We start from the raw sequence: 16,286 nt of genomic DNA, 5'->3' as shown, positions 1-16,286 counted from the left end.
AATTCACTAATACTTGGGGACTGAGAGGATTTGGGTTGCAGTACTTATTACAGCCTATTTCTGCCTTGGTGGAAGGAGGTGAGAAGTACAGAGTACCTGAAGCAAGAAAGAATTGAGATATGCCAAAGAACCAAAAAGCTTGATTGGCCACCTAGAGCAAATCTTTGTGGGCTTTAGGAAACTGTGGGGTGGCTGCTCTCACCTGCTTCATGACTGGCCTTTCTTTTCCTGCATATTATTTTCATTTCTACTGTTTGTAGTGTTTTTTCTTGCACTTTGCTCCTTACTATGAATTAGTATGCTGCTCAAAGCTAAATATCAGCCAAATTGATAAAGATAGGTTATTTATATCTTCTCAGGATTTAAATGCCACAGAAAAAAGTTGGGGGACTTGAGCAGATCAAGCAATGTTTTACCCTGCAGCCCCATGCAAGTGACTAACTGCTTTAATGGCAGGTACATTGACAGCTTTAGTTTGGATATGGAGGGAAAATAGATTGTTTTTTGGAAGACACTGCTACTTTACTCAAATTTGCTACACTACAGCTCAAGGGTTAGAGCACACCTAGACAGTGTGACCATGCTGTAACTATCACTGTGTTCATTTGTAGTTTTTTACTCAGAAGTTGAAGCTTCTTCTTCTTCCTTTAATTAGCTGCATCTATCACGACCTGTTTTGTTTTCTGCTATAAATGGTGGGTCAAATAAAAAGAAGGACAGATTTCAGGCAATTTGAGAAATTTTTCTCCTTTTATTATTTCTTCACACATATATATGTAGATATTGCTGAAGGGCAGCTATTACTGAAGGGTAGCTCAATCTTTTAGGACTAAATTGTTCCCTAGGAGTGTGTAAAAGTGACTGTGTAAAGAAAACTTTAGCAATCTTTCCAAAGATTGCTAAAAAAGTTCAGGAGTACTCTGCTGCAAAATTTCAGGCATTTCAGGGCATTTTCACTTCAAACTTCAAGCATTTCTATGGAAATGCTCAAGAGACAGCATACTTAATATATCCAACATCTCTGTTTGCAAAGAGTCTTTATTTCAGATAGAGGTATAGGAAGGACATTCTCAAAGATACAGAGGGTTACGTACAAAGAATGACGCATTTCAGGCAATTTGAGAAACTTAACTTCTTTTATTAGTTTCTCAAACATAGATATTCAAGTATTATTTAAAAGCAGACAAGCAACTAGGGGAATTCTCTAAACTAAGGGTAATTCTCTAAACTAAGGGTTTAAACTAATCTAGTCTAGACTCTATTTCTCTACACTAAGGGTAGCTTTGCAAAATAGTTATATACTGCCAACACTAAAGGGCCTCTGGAATGAATGCTAAGAAACAAGTCTAATTAAAACTACAGCTCACTAAATAACTACATTAAGTCCCTAGTAGGCTAGGTTGCTGTCTTCGAGGTATTCCAAGCAACCTCCATCAGCTTCACTGTTCTTCTGCGAGGATGTGTAGGTGGAGCCAGTTTCTGCCTCTTTGACTTAGGCAACAGCACTGTTGCAAATGGAAGGTGAAGGGCAAGGCCACTCATGGAAGTGTCTGCACAACGAAACCATGTGCTGCACCATCTTCCTTTCACAGGAGCAGGAAAGCAGCTTCAGGATTGCCACGGACAAATACAACAATCACAAAGAGTCGACGTCGCAGCAATCGGCTGCGAACTTCTCCATCAGAGCTTTGTGCAGGGAATTCTCAGTGTTGGAGAGCATCATCCAGAGGCAAAAGTGCAGCTGAGCATAAGCCTCCATTGCCTTTCTGTGGGCATCTGGATCTCGGGCCAGGTACTCAAAGAGGTTGAGTGGCTCAACCTTTTGCATTGCTGGCGGCAAGCTGATCTCTGCAGGAAGCTTCTCGTTGCCTAGAACAAAATGGTCCAGGTGTTTCCATTTCAGGCAGAGCTGCATGTATGCCATGATGTCCCACAGCCGCAGTGGAAATTCCTTCCTGCGCCAGTAGACCGGTGGTAAGATGTTTAACACATGCATGATCAGAGTCTTCTAGGTAGAGTTGGAAAAACCTGTGCCGCTCAGCATGCAGGTGAAGAGCTGCAGGTATTTCAGGTGCAACCTCTTACATGGTATCTGCCTGGCAATGTGCTGGAAGAATTTTGCCTCCGCCACAGCGAATGTCTCAGGCCATGCTGTTCTTGTGAGGATGTTGGCCTTGGCGGGCTGACTGCTCACAAGGTTACCGGAGTTGCCTTTCTGGGCCTCTAAGGGCTGGTTGACCACAAAGATGTCATAGTCCCCTTGGCACACCCCAAAAAGCATCTCCACCGACAGGGTCCTCTTGCCTCTGCTCAGCTGGAACTGGCAGGACCGGCTGCAGGGCTGAAACACCAAGTGCCATGAGTATGACTGAGGCACATGCAGCCACAAGCATCTCACCATCTGGAAGAACCAGTGGGAGGTTTTCTCCACATCCAGGTAGGAGCCGGTGCAGAGTGTCTCCAGGAGGCTGCGCTGCTGCTTCCGCCGCAGCTCCTCCTGCGAGTGGTGCAGGAGGCACAACAGCTTCTCGCCCAGCTGCTCGCTCTCACACGTGCACACCAGCTCCACACGGACGCTGAAGGTCCTTGCTGCCGTCTGCCCTGCACTGCTTGGCTCTAGGTGGAAGGTGTGCCCTGGCGGGATTCAGTGGGACCAGCACACGGTACACCCCATCCCACTCATGGGGGCTCCAGCCCTCAAAGGCACTGCCCACCCCAATGGCTACTTGAGGCACCGGATCAAAGCTATTGCTCACACTGTACACAAAGACACGCGTGAAGCTCTCCATCAGCTCAGCTGTCACTGAGCAGCCTCTCTCCAGGTCCTCCACAGGCCACTCTATACCATCCATTAAAAGGATGTCCTTCTCATTCCCAGCATCTTGGGTGTCTTCTCTGTTTTCAATTCCACCACTGGCATTTTCTTCCCTGCCACCATCACTGCCACCTTTTTCACTGGCAGCCACATTACCTTGTTCCTCTTCTTGTCTATCATTATTCTTGTTTCCCTCCACATTCACATCAGCCTGTTATTCATCCTTGTTTCTATCATTGCCATCTTCTGCTATCACATCCTTATTTACTTCCTCAGGTGCAGGAAAACCACTATGGGCAATTTCATTCCCACATTGATTGCTATCTTCCTGCCCAGTCCAGTCTTTACTTCTTTGGTCATTGGCACGTCTGCTTTCCTGCACCTTCACATCCATGTATTCTTCTGTTCCATCTACATTGTCTTCACCTTCATTTACATCAGTGTTTTTGCCTGCCTTTATAGTAACACTATTGTTTTTTTCTTCATTTCCTTCTCCTTCTTCCTTTCCAGTGTCCTTGTCTTGGTCCACCTGTACATCCTTAGTTTTTTCTTTATTTGCTTCTCTAGATCTTCTTTATTTCCAGCAACATTGCCAGGTTCTTCTTCATTTCCTTCAGTGGTAGTGTCTCCTGGCATATCCCCATCACTCTGTCCTTCTTTCTTTAAGTGATAGCCATTGTCGACATCGCTGTCTTCCTTCACATCATAATTGCCACTGTTGACATCGCTGTCCTCCTTCATCTTCACATCATAATTGTCTTCAGTGGCATCATCCTTGTTGCCATCATCTGCAGCCACAGGACTGCCTTCTCTGTCATCTTCAGTGCCGCTGTTTTCTGCCTCCAGAGTCATATCTCTGTCTTCTTCACCTTCCTCTGGATCAGCAGTGTCTTCTTCCTGTTCAGTTATTCTCTCATCTCCCAAGGTCTTGCGGGAGCTCTGGTCCTTGCTGCTGCTGCTGGCCTCACAGCTCCTTCTCCTGCAGCCCAGCCACAGGCCCAAGAGGAGCAGGATGCCAGCAAGAACCCAGAATGGCCACTGCTGCAGGGCACCAAAGAGCATGGCTCCCCAGCCCTCATCCTGCTGCTGCAGGGGCCCCTGCTCCAGCTCCTGCATCAGCCGGGCCATCTCACGGTCCAGCAGCTCCTGACGCTCCCGCATTCTCTGGTGCGTGGCCTCATCCAGCCCATCCCCAGCTGGCTGGGGGTACTGGATCAGGCTTTGCACAAGCACAAACAGCAGTGACAGTAAAGCCATGGTCTGCAGGAGGACACACAGGAGGGGCTCAGTGGGGCCGGAATGGAGACAGTGAGGGGCAGGAGCGGCAGGGATGTGGTGGCAGGAAGGAAAGGGCCCCCGGCAGCTGGCAAGGCTGCACCGCTGCCCCGCGCGCCCCGCGCCCCCAGCAAGGCGCTGCGCCCGGCGCTGGGCCCTGGAGACGGGGCAGCCCCGGGGACCGGCGCTCCTGTCCCAGCCCTCCTCCAGCCCCCTCTCCCCTCTGCTGTGTACTCACCGCTTGCCGAGGCTCTACTGGGGCAGCGGCACCGGCCTGGGGCCTTTTATAGTTGCCCCCATTGTGACACGGCCCCTGTGCTGTCACAGAGCCCAGAGCGCATCACAGGCCAGCCCCGCCCGCCATCCCAGCCCGGTCATGGAACTCATCATGGCCCCGATGCAGAGAAGAAAGGAACTGAAGTCTTTTTTTGCGTTTCAGGCTCTCTTATGTAGTTTGTCTCACAGCCACACAGCACTCCCCCTACCCCAGACTGGATGTGAGACTTCAAAAGGTGATGCATGTCATCTGCATCCTGTTCTGTTTAGCACTTGAGACAAAACACCTCAACACCTCTTTCTGCTGCTGCTGGAAGGGGCAGATGAGATGGCTTGAGCTATGCTTGTAGGAAGCTACCAAAACAGTAATAGCCTCTTCAGCTGCACACTCACTAGGCAGAGGAATTTACCTCAAGGCACATGTTGGACCTGAAGGCACATCTGGAAGTGAAAAAGCATCTTGAGAAAAAATATCTGCGTTTAGTCTCAGAGGAAGAATTTGAGCCATCTCAGAGCATTTCTGTTTTGTTCTATAATTTTGGGGTTGGCGGCTTTTTTTTTCTTTTTCTTTTTTTTTTGAGGGCATAATAATTGTAATAAGCACTACCAAATGTGAATTTCCCCTCTCCCTTCTTTGATGGAAGACAAGCAATGAAAAAGTGGCAATTGCTCTTTCTCTGCATCTTACTCCAACATTTGCAGTTATTAAAATTTGTATCTTCTTTTCACTAGTCCATCAGTTTGAGGTGATGTCTGCAAATGAATAATAATTTTTCTTACCACTGTATCCTCAGCTTTAAGAGGATTCTCTCCCTTTCATATTCAGATCTTTCATTTTCTGCTTTATGCATCCTTTAAAGACCAGAAGCCTTTTCCCTCTGCTTTTTAATTTACTTAGGAAAAGCACATTAATTAAACAGTTACATTTGGTTGGTTGAAGGTTGCCCATGATATTTATTTAGCTGGAGGTTTATCTGGCTGTCAGAATAACTCACTGGAGAGATCACAATTTTATAACAATGCTGGTCAACCAATGTGACCTTCAACAGGACCACCTGTGGTGAACCTTGTGAGCCCACCTGTGGCACTCATCCCTGCCTTTTCTGGCATGATTTTATATGCTACTGCACCTCAGGCACACAGTATGTAACTTCTGTCAAGCCTTCAAGACACTAGAAGTGTGATTCTGGAAATGCTGATAAATATAAAAGATACGACTCAGAGACAGCCATGTTACCTCTTCTTCTAAGGTTTCCAGGCCTGTAAACAAGGGGGGACAGGAACAACCAGACAATCAATTTATGGAACACTGAAAAGGTCAAGATATTGTAATATGCTGTATTGCACTGAATCTATGGGATATTAAAATTCAGATGGTTCATTCCTAGAAAATATTTGCAGTTGCACAAATAGAGAAGCACAGATTTCCACCATGGTGGCAATTACACAAACAAATGGATCTACTCCAATTACAGTTCGAGACAAACATCCTTGTGTGAGCTTCTTTGGAGCTTTTATATTTGGAGTACTGAGTTGTTCCACTCAAGCAGAGGAACTTAACCTGATATCAGGGATGGAAGGCTTCTTCCCTTCTTCTTTCTCATAAACAAAATGATGAGAAAACATTAACAGTCAGATCAACCTCTGCTAACCTTTTAACTTCAGCTGTTGAGATGATTAAGTCAGGAGCCTCTGTTAGACTATTTTTACCTCTTATTTTCTTCCTCTCCTTTCTGATCCTTAATTTGCACTTGACATTTCAATTGATTTGTTGGGCTAAGGAATTTTGCCACTATTAGCTTTACTTTGACAAACCTCTCTTATTTTAGCATAGAGGGTCCCAGAAATTTAGCTAGGAGCCATTTTGACATAAGGGAAAGATCAGGTTTCTGGTCTATGTGACCCTGTACATTTTACAGGCTTTTGAGGAAAAACTCCTTTTCTACAGGATGCAATTTCTAAACCTCTGGACATTGCTAGTCTAATCGACCCTAAGTGGTGCCCAACATTTTTTAAATCCTTATCAAAATCTGGACCTGCAGCTACAACTGAGGCTGCAGCAGGAACACATGGAGCAGAAAGGGTATTATATGTATCTCGCAGAAAATAGTCTTCTCAGTACATCCCTCCTCTCAGTGCTTGCTTATATTAAGCACTGAAAGTCACAGTTCTCTATACACAGCAGAACCTGACTATTTAGAAAGGAAATAATTTAGCCAGCTAACCCAGACAGAGAATTGAGGCATTACTTCAGGAGAAATGAGGAAGGTGATGTCTGTCATTAGTCTTCAGTTACAAGAAGAAATAAATCCTGTCCCAAATTAAAGCAAGAGTTGCAGACCTCTTGCATTGCGACTACAAACAAAGTTGAAAGAGTATTCTGGCAAGAGCTTCTGAATTTAAATAAAGAAATGACACAGGTCACGTGAGAACCAAAGAATGGAAACATTAATAAAGGAAGCAAAACCCTGTCCATGTCACTCCAAGATGTCTTCTGATATCCATGGCAGAATGGTGAATTTGACAGAAACATTTATGTCTGCCAGGCAGATATCCAGTTATAGGAAAAAATTCTGTTTGTCTATAAAAACACAGTTTTCAGTAAAAAAGATGAAAACTAATTTTGCATGTATATAAACAATACAAAATAATTCTTCAGGATATCTTTATGTATCAGGAGGCACATCTTTTATAACACTTTTATTGCTATATTTGCGAATAACTGTTTTGCAGTGCTATTTTAACTCAAATAATTAAGCTTTCCTTCTATTTTATGTTTTAAAGTTTGGGGGTTGGGGTTTTTTGGCATTTGGAAGCAAGTCAACTGGAGAGCATTTTCTGTGCCATCTGAGGCCAAAAGTAACAGCATGGAGTCAGAGAAGGCTATTCAGCAGGCAATTTGTATCCTCAGTTGGGTATCCCTTCTGTAGAATGCAGCTGGTATAAACTATACAGGGTCTGGGGCTACAGAAACAGCAGAAATTAAGAAAGTGAATTTTCTAGAAAAGCTTGAAGTATAGAAAACTTTGAGCATGCTGTTAAAGAAGTTGTGAGTTTGGTTCAGGGGACTGCAGAGATGATCCCTTCTTCAGTCATATTTCAGTTGTTAATACAAGAGGAAATAGATCTTTTGATCACTTTTCCCTGTTAATAATCTATTTTTAAACACTTCTAATAGATTGTTTTGCACTCATAGTATGATAAAAAACACAATTCTTGAAAAATTCAGCTGCATGTGAAAATTAGATTTGGAAAAAATGGTGCTTCTTTACAAGTGTTGAAGTAATTCTCTCTTCTTTGAGTAACTCCAGCTTTAGAGCAGGTATTTGAAAGTTACTAGTGAATCATACCTATGTCCTTCACCATTCTAAACAGACATCTGCACTTTGAGCCACTTTGGAAGCCTCAGCTGTTATGTGCAGTGCCTTCTCCATAAATAGCCAAAAGTTAGGGTGCTGGAGACTCCATCTTCACTGAGAAAATCCATTCTAAAACTTGCTGAAACTATTACTATCTAATCCCCAGCTTCTAAAGGTGTTTCTTTTTATCCCCATTCATTCTTTGTACCCAGCCTGAGCTCTGGGGGTGTCAGGGGTTCTGGAGGTCCCATTTGTATTCCTAAAGCTGCCATAACCCCCTGGAGGAACTCTCCTGCAAAATTAGTTCTGCTCTCTGAGTCTATGGCTTCTACAATCCCTTTTATTGGAATTATGTATTTAAGAAATGCCTTAGTAAGTGATCCAGTGGTTGCTGAGCAGTCAGAATTGCTTTTGCCCCCCTGTTAGGTGAGATGGTGTCACCAGAAGATATTGAAGCCTTCCTGCTCAGGGCATTTCAGTGCCAGGCTCTTACAAGCACACACAGCTGTGCCGGTTGAGCTGACCATGGGGGTAACCTGCGCTTTGTCTGATTCCCTTTCCTCAATAACAGCGTGTCTTGGAACTCTTTTCCATTCTGCTGCCCTTGAAGAGCCATCCAGAAACACATTTTCTGCCTCAGGCCAGGCAATGTCTCCTGAATCTCCCCCAGGCTGGGTCTGGAGCTGTGTCACTTGAATGCAGTGCTGGGTTTCTTCCCAGCCCCTCTGTGGGCTGTTCAAACAGGAGGCTGGGTTAAACCCTTCCCCTGTCCTCAGTTCTGAATCCTCCTGTGCCACTGAACAAGTTTCACACTGTAATAACCGAGCACTGCTCATCCATTGCGAGGCTCTTTTGCTTATCAAAGCTTGAACTTGATGGCAGACTGGAACAGTTGGAGATCCTGTTGTCATCAGCTTTTGGGCCTCAGTTCCCATTGAAGCTGTGGCTGCACAATTCTGCAGACAATAAGGCCACTCTGGCCACTGGGTGAAACATTTTGGCCCAAGAATTCCTTTGGCATGGCCCTGTTGAACATTCACCTACAATTCCAATTTCTTTTCTGAGTCTGGAAGAGACAGAGCTGAGGCATCAATATTTTTGGTTGTTCATTTTCTCAAGTTTTGCTCTCTTTCTCCTGTCCATACCACAGCATGGAGGCTGTCTGAGGTTAAAAAGTCCTACAGTGCTCTGGCTGGAACAGAGAATCCTCAACCCAGGCTGTGTAATTCCCTATTTATCCTCAAAATTGTCTCAGCTCCTTTTTGGTCCAGGGAAATGTTACTTCTGAGATTGCCCAGTGCCTCTCTGGGTCAATTCACCAGGAATCTTCAGTCCCAATATTTCCCAAATATTTAACCTTTTTCTCCACCATTTGCCATTTGTTTTTTTTTTTCCCCAATACTCAAAAGATATTTTTAGCCAGGAAATTCAGCCATTTCACTGGGGCTTTGTCTACCACTTGTTCTTGTCCTCCTCACTGGAGACATCTGATTCCCTGACTGGCAGGATAGGAGTGCTGTAGGGAGACATCCCTGACTCCAAAAGCCCTGCCTTTAGCAGGGACTCCATACCAGGCTGTGAGCCCGTCCTTCCCTCCCCTGGAATAGGGTGTTGTTTTTAGACACCACTTGTCCTGGTTGCTTCCAAGTAATTTGGAGAGGCTCCCCATCAAATTTTCCCCCTGGGGCTGCCCACACCTCTGGGTTCCCTTCAGCACAGGCCTTGCCAGACATTTGACACAAAGGTACAGCAGCAATAGCCTCTGTATCACCTTTTACAATATTACAATGCCACCATCAAACTCCTTCCTAGTCAATTACAATCAGAGTAGGAAGAAAAAGAAATTAGTTTATTTCAAACCTACCCCCCAGAGCTCCTAACAGTGATTGAACAAGTGATACCAGCTCAACTTTTCCATTTATTCCCTTAATAATGAAAACATTCCTTTACAATTTTCCCCCCTTAGGTGTAAGATTCCGAGTGGATGGAGAGGCCCCTGTGTCCATCAGGAGAGGCCTTCTCTGGATGCAGACCCAGCCTGAATGTTCTCCAGGGCTCCAGTGTGGTGGGTCCCCGGTGGGATGGGAGCTCAGAGAGCCCTGACAATCCATGTCCATGCAGGGGTGGACTTGCTCCTGCTGAGGGTGCTGCTGTCTGTGCTTGCAGTGTCCTTGTGGGCTGCAGCTGGAGCCCTGACTCCTTCCCAGGGGCTGTTTGGGTGGGCTCTGCCCTGGCCAGGAGGGCAATGCCTCTGCCAGGTGCTTGTGGCCGACCCCGTCATCCCCTGGGTGCTGGGGCCCCCCTGGGCCCTGGGGTTGATCCCTCAGGGGCTGAGGGAACTCTGCCATGGCCTTTGCCTTCAGCTTGGCCTTTTGCTCATCCCTTCTTGCCTTCAGCTGCTGTGCCCTTGTGCCCAAGTGCTGCAGGGCTTCTTGTGCCACTCCTGCAGCCCCGGTCACTGCCTGTGGGTGCTCATCCTCTGAGAGCTGCTGAGCTTTCTGCAAAACCTTTCCTTTCTGCAGGGACCCAAAGCAAATCCTGAACAGCAAATCCTGATCCTTCATGTGCACTCTGCATTTCCCAGCTGTTCCTTTGTGTTCCCCGTTGTGCTCAGGGTCCCTGCCCAGCCCGTGTGGCAGAGCCGGTGCCTGTCCTGCCGCAGTGTCCAAAGGCGGCCCCCCCGGCGGGCAGGGCCGGCAGCTCCCCGGGGCCGGGCAGCGGCCGGGGCGTCCCGCAGCCTCCTGGGGGCCGGGGGCCACTGCCGGCCCTGCCCGGGGCTGGTGGGGTCAGGCAGCGCCCGGCGCTGAGCCCCGGCTGCCCCACAGCCCCGGCCCGGCCCCGCAGCTCCCCACAGGCCCCAGCCCGTGCTCCCGGTGCCGCACCTCTGCGCCCGGTGCTGCCGCTGCCACCGCAGAGAAACCCCTGCCATCCTGACCTCCTGCTTTTCCTCTCCTGGAAACTGGGAATTCAAAATATTAGCTGGCAAATTGTGAGGTTAAGACTCTGTGGAAAAACATCCCTATCCAGAGTATTTTTCTCTTCCTCCTCTTTGCTATCATCCTTTTTCTTACCACATCGATTCCTCCTGCTGCTTCTTGCCTGAACCATATTGCTGCACACTCCCCTTCACCTGATTCCTTCCCAGCACACCAACTCCATCCATCCCCTGTTGTCCAAATCCCTTCTCCACTTCTTCTGCATTCTCCCAAGGGACCCTTCAGAGACATTTTGGGATCATCATCCCTTTGGCCAGGACCCCTCCCTGGCTTTCCCTTTTCTCCCCTCCATGGTTGCCCTGCCATGTTCACTCCCCGAGGATCCCAGGGCACTCACTGATGAGATTTTCAGTGCTCTCTCCCTGCTGACTCTTCCCAGACCCCCTGATGTGTCACTCGTCTGTCTCCTGGTCACTCCCGGGTCCCCAATCAATCCCCGGTGCTGCCGCCAGCCAATGGAGCCGATCACCCAAAGTGGGTGAGGCACCTTCAGCTGCACTCCCTGCCCGCCGCCCCGGACAGTGGAAGGAATTCCGGATGGGCCCCAAGGTGTGTGGAAAAATTGACATCACCAGAGGATTCAGTCCACAAAGCAGACAGAGAATCCTGTAAAATAATTTAATTCCTAAAAATGGGAAAGAGTAGGGGACAGTCCTCATGGGATCTCTCCAATTGTTGGAGCACACAGCTTCCTTTTCATCCTATTTCTCCTGGCCACATCTCCCTCTGCTTTCCCCATTGGCTGAAGTACTTGAGAGGTACAGACTTCCCAATCCACTTATTACATACCCACCTTGATATACTCCATGCTTTCATATAGCAAACGATATTCATGGCTCTGTTAAGTCTTGTTCTTCTGGAAGCTCATGAATAGAGCAGGACCTTGGCTGAGCAGCAGTCTCTATCATCAATTAGTAACATTTTCTGAAACCGATGTCTTCTCCTGTCACTTCCTAACATAAAATTCCCTGGCCCTATGTCCGAGCAGATTCAGAGCATCTGTTTGTAAAGACACTTTCCTGTGGTTCCTTCCATGGGGTCCCCCGTTTGTGGGACATCCCCCCTGGAGCAGGGTGTCCCCTCTGTGCTGCAGCCCCAGGGCTCGGGCAGAGCTCAGCCAATCAGAGCCCGCGGCGCTGATGACTCACCAGTTGCCAGGCAGACTCGCAGCTCCCCGCGTTCCCCACCGGGACCCACCTGCGCCCCCCCTCGGCCCCATGGCCCCGCGAGGGGAATTTGGGGAGGTGGGAGTGGGGCAGCGCCAAGGCCGGGCCCCCCCGCGCTGTCCTGGCGGGAGCGGCTGCAGTGGGGACCGAGTGCGGGCGGGAGCGGCCGAGAGCCCAGCGCTGCCCCAGCCCGACCTGCCCCAGCTCCATCCCTGCCCCTGCGCTGGGATGCTGTGGGGCTGGGGGGAAGAGGGAGCCGGCAGTGGGTGCTGGGCCTGGGGGCAGGAGGAGAAGGGAAGGAGAAGCAAGCTTGAGGAATGAGATGGTGAAACGATGGACGTGGCAGGAGAAGGAGGAATAGCAGGAGGAAGAGGAGTGTGAGGAAGAGTAGGGACACAAGAGGAGGAGCAGAAAGAGGAAGCAGCAGAAGGTTCCGCCCCTCCCTGTGTCTGCAGCCTCCCCCCAGCCCCAGGAGTGCTGCTCCCCCCACATGCAGCAGGTGATTGTGGAGGGGGATCCATGATTTTCAGGGGGTGAATCTTGGTGTTTCTGAGTTTTCTTGGGCTAAATGTTGGTGCTTTGGTTTTATGTGGCAGCTGAATCTTTATGTTTTGGAGGAGGTTTTTGCTGAGCTGTGATGTTTGGGGAGGTTTTGTTTTGTGTCTTAAAGTTTGTGGGATTCTTGGGCTGAATCTTGGTGTTTTGGAGGTTCTTACAGACACAAGATTCCCAATGACTTCCTGAGATGAACTTGGGCAAGGAGGAACCTCCAGTCCAAGGTGCTCTCCTCTTGTTTTTCCCTCAAACCAGGATTTTTCATTGCCAGGGCGTGGCTGGATGGAGGAGGAGGAAAAGCCCCGGAGATGCTGCAGGAGGAGGAGCTGCAAACCCAGCCCAGGGAGCTGCGGGGAGGAAAGAGCCCCCCTGAGCCAGGAAGGCGGGCGGAGATCCAGGCGGAGCTCGGAGCTGGTGGAGAAGCCTCATGGCAGGGAGAAGCCCCACAAGTGCTTGGAATGTGGGAAAGGTTTCAGCCGGAGCTGCACCCTGATCCGGCACGAGAGGATCCACACTGGGGAGAGGCCCTACGAGTGTGGGGAGTGTGGGAAGAGTGTCAGAGACAGCTCGGACCTGCTCCGGCACATGGTGATCCACACTGGGGAACGGCCCTTTGAGTGCTTGGAATGTGGGAAGAGCTTTGGGTGGAGCTCAGACCTGAGAAAACACCAGCGCATCCACACTGGGGAAAGGCCCTACGAGTGTTCCCAGTGTGGGAAGAGGTTTCGGACCAGCTCCGATGTCCTCAGACATGAGCGGAGTCACACAGAGGAGAGGCCCTACCGCTGCCCCGACTGCGGGAAGGGCTTCAAGCAAAACTCCAGCCTCACCGTGCACCGGCGCATCCACACTGGGGAGAGGCCCTACAAGTGTGGGAAGTGTGGGAAGGGCTTTTCACAGATCTCAAACTTGACCCAACACCAAAGGAGGCGCCACTAAGGGAAGCCCTGTGAGTGCCATGAGTGAGGGAAGAGAGTGAGGGAAGAGCTTGGTGTGCTGCTGCAGCTCCATCCCCCATGGAAGGATCTGGGCTGGATGATCCCCAGTGACCCCCGTGGGGCAGAGCCCTGGTGCCCCCATATGGGGAATAAAACAGAGAGTAAAGCAATGGAGCTGATAAAGGGGCTTGATACCTGAGGCCTGACTGAGCAGAAACTGTGGGAGACACAGACACAGTTTAAGTCTCCCTGGGCAAGAAGTGGCCAAGCAACATGGTGTGAGACTTTGTGATAAAATAAATGTTCCCAGGTTACTGGATGTCACCAAGAATGTGTAACCAATGGGAAATTGTTACCAAAAACAGAGCCCTCTATAAGCCCCATACAAGTCAATCCCTGTATAAACACCTGGTACACTCAATAAAATTGGCTTTGCTCTAAACTCGTATGTCCCCGTCTCTCCATGGTGGATAACCCTGTTGTGGGTGATCCCCGTTGGGTGGGGGAAGGTGCTGGAGGGATTTCTTTCCCTTCTCCGGGTGCTGCCGTGGTTTGGTTGGTAATAAATTCCCTCCCTGTGCCCAGGCCGGGTCTGTTGTCCCCGTGCCGGTGCTCGGGGCGGGATCTCTCCCGTTCCTTCTCTGCACTGCCGGGCCTCTCCTCAGCCAATGAGAGAACGCGGTGGAGAAGAGTCAGCCAATCAGCGAGAGCGGGGCTGATGACTCACCAGTTGCCGGGCAGACCCGCAGCAGGCAGTGTTCCCCACCTGGACCCGCCCTCCCTGCCCAGGGCCGGCCCCGCCGTGGGGTCCCCCCAAGTCCCTCCCCAGTGCCCCCATGAACTGGGCTGGGTTTAACTGGGAAGCTTTACTGGGAACACTGGGAGCAGGCGGGCAGGGGCAGAGTGACAGCAGGGCTGGGGGGACACAGGACGCCCCCAAAATCAGCGTAGGGATGGAGCGGTGGTCCCGGCCAGGCCCGAGGTCACAGGGAGAGGCTGCGGCCGCCGGCGGCTCAGGAGCTCTGTGGGCAGAGAAAAGGGGGTGACACGGGGCTGGGGACCCCGGCGAGCACCCACACTCTGGGGGAGGGGGGACACGACCCCTGGGACCCCCCTTTCTTGCGCAGGTACAGTCGATCCCCAGTGCCAGGAAGACGAAGCCCAACTCGGAGTCCCCAGTTCTTGTCATCATCTTGCTGCTCCTTAATCACAGCTGAGATATGAGCCTGCATTGGGCCATTAATCATACTCTCATAATTCCTAAGTATGTTGGCAACAGAACCCACTGTCTCTCAGTGAGCGTCAGCATTGATTGTTGCAATGAAGGTGGTGTATTGAGATGGCCCAAGATTTGCCAGACTCCACAGCATTTGTCCCGTACACCTGACCTTGTCGGGGTCATTATTGTGTCGTCCATCCCTCCCAAAGAGTACCTCCAATACTGCCACTTCCCTCAGCTGTTGGATCCCTTCCTCGAGGGTCTTCCAGCGCATTCTATGATGGTGCTCTTGCATTCTCTCTCTGTGGACAAACCTCTCCCTGACACTCATTAAGAGCCGCTCCCAGAGAGAAAGGGACCCTGGTTCCCTTACAAAAACCTGATTTATACCCGAGTCCTGGGTCAAGGGTCCCAAGTTCCTTGCCTCACCACCGTCCAGCTGCACGCCTGTACCCATAAGATCCCAAACCCGGAGTAGCCAGGTAGCATAAGCCTCATGCCCTCGTCGCACAATGTCTTTATGCAGATTACAAAGACTTTCGTACGTCAGGGACTCGGTGATGATAGCAATCTCTGGCTCCCCTGTGGGTTGTGAGGTTCCTCCATTCCTGTCCCTATCTGCAGGGTGCTCTGCTTTCACCTTAGACTTCCTTGTTTCTACCGGGGCAACTGCTGCTGACCGTGACTGCCTTTGTGGTTCAGCTGGAACCTGGACAGTTGTAACATCTGTGGGTTCCACAGCTGTGCTATTAGACTGTCCCTCCTCAAGGCAAAGGGCCGGTTTCTCACCAGCTGGGGAAATGCACTCCTTCAGCATCTCTCATATCTCCTTAACCAGAACCCTCGCCCAATCTGGGCGGTTCATTTCTGAGGTCGGCTGTGGGGCAGGGTCAGGCTCTGGAGCAGCAGCATCTCGAGTCTGTGGTGTAGGTGTGAGGGTAGTTATCCAGGTTAATCTTCCCTTATCTCTGAGTGCTAAATAAAACAGGCAGATCAGCAACACCACCCATTGTACGATATCATTAGCACTTAGAAAGGATCTTAACCCTTTGAGAACTGGTGGAGCAGACCCAAAAAGATGGTTAAAAGGTTGGGAGAAAGTTTGCCCAGGTGCTATTTCCTCGCAGTAGGTACCGTTATTAAAGTAACCCCAAAAACATACAGTTAATGTGTGATAGCTATGAATCCATGTACCTGCCTTCCAGAGGAAATTAAAGATCCATTAATTCCTTACCTAATTAACCCAGAAGCCAAACTTGATAACAGACACAGTAGCCTTAGTTATAGGACCCATTTTTAGATAAGGGTCTGCAAATGGGAAAAGTATAGCTACGATCACATACCACCCAAACCAAGATAAACTAGACCACATGGTGATGCTTAAGATGTTTCTACACACAACAAAAAACCAAATTACTTAAGAACTGTTAATCCTTTTTCCCTCTCAATGCCCTCGAGCCCCACATTGATGCGCCAAAATCTGTCTTGGTTTGACAAGACAGGAGTCTGTGAAGGAGGGCAAAAGCCTCCTGTGCAATGGAGAAGGTAAACCCCCCTCCCTCCGAATTACCAGGATTTTTAAATTAAAAGGCTCTCAGGCAAAGATATGGGAATGGGAGTAACAATTCTTTACTAGGAGAAAACTAGATAACAATTTAAAAAGGCAAATGCAATTGGTACAAACAAA

General features: G+C 49.3%; 2 protein-coding genes across 2 annotated transcripts in view; both read right to left on the bottom strand.

Annotated features, from left to right (window-relative positions):
• The window catches only part of LOC144246548 (uncharacterized), a 319,583-nt gene that overhangs the window by 55,123 nt on the left and 248,174 nt on the right, over positions 1-16,286 (bottom strand). The window lies entirely within an intron of this gene.
• On the bottom strand, positions 1,637-14,572 carry LOC144246406 (uncharacterized). Its single transcript, XM_077783804.1, is given in 7 exon segments — positions 1,637-2,642; positions 2,644-3,387; positions 3,450-3,773; positions 3,855-4,075; positions 4,777-4,807; positions 13,576-13,597; positions 14,512-14,572. Coding segments are annotated over 7 exon segments (2,409 nt in total).

The sequence above is a fragment of the Lonchura striata genome, chromosome 6 (genome assembly GCF_046129695.1).
Source record: "Lonchura striata isolate bLonStr1 chromosome 6, bLonStr1.mat, whole genome shotgun sequence".
Taxonomy (NCBI): domain Eukaryota; kingdom Metazoa; phylum Chordata; class Aves; order Passeriformes; family Estrildidae; genus Lonchura; species Lonchura striata.
The sequence above is the reverse complement of the archived record's forward strand: the minus strand, read 5'-3'. Positions and strand labels throughout refer to the sequence as shown.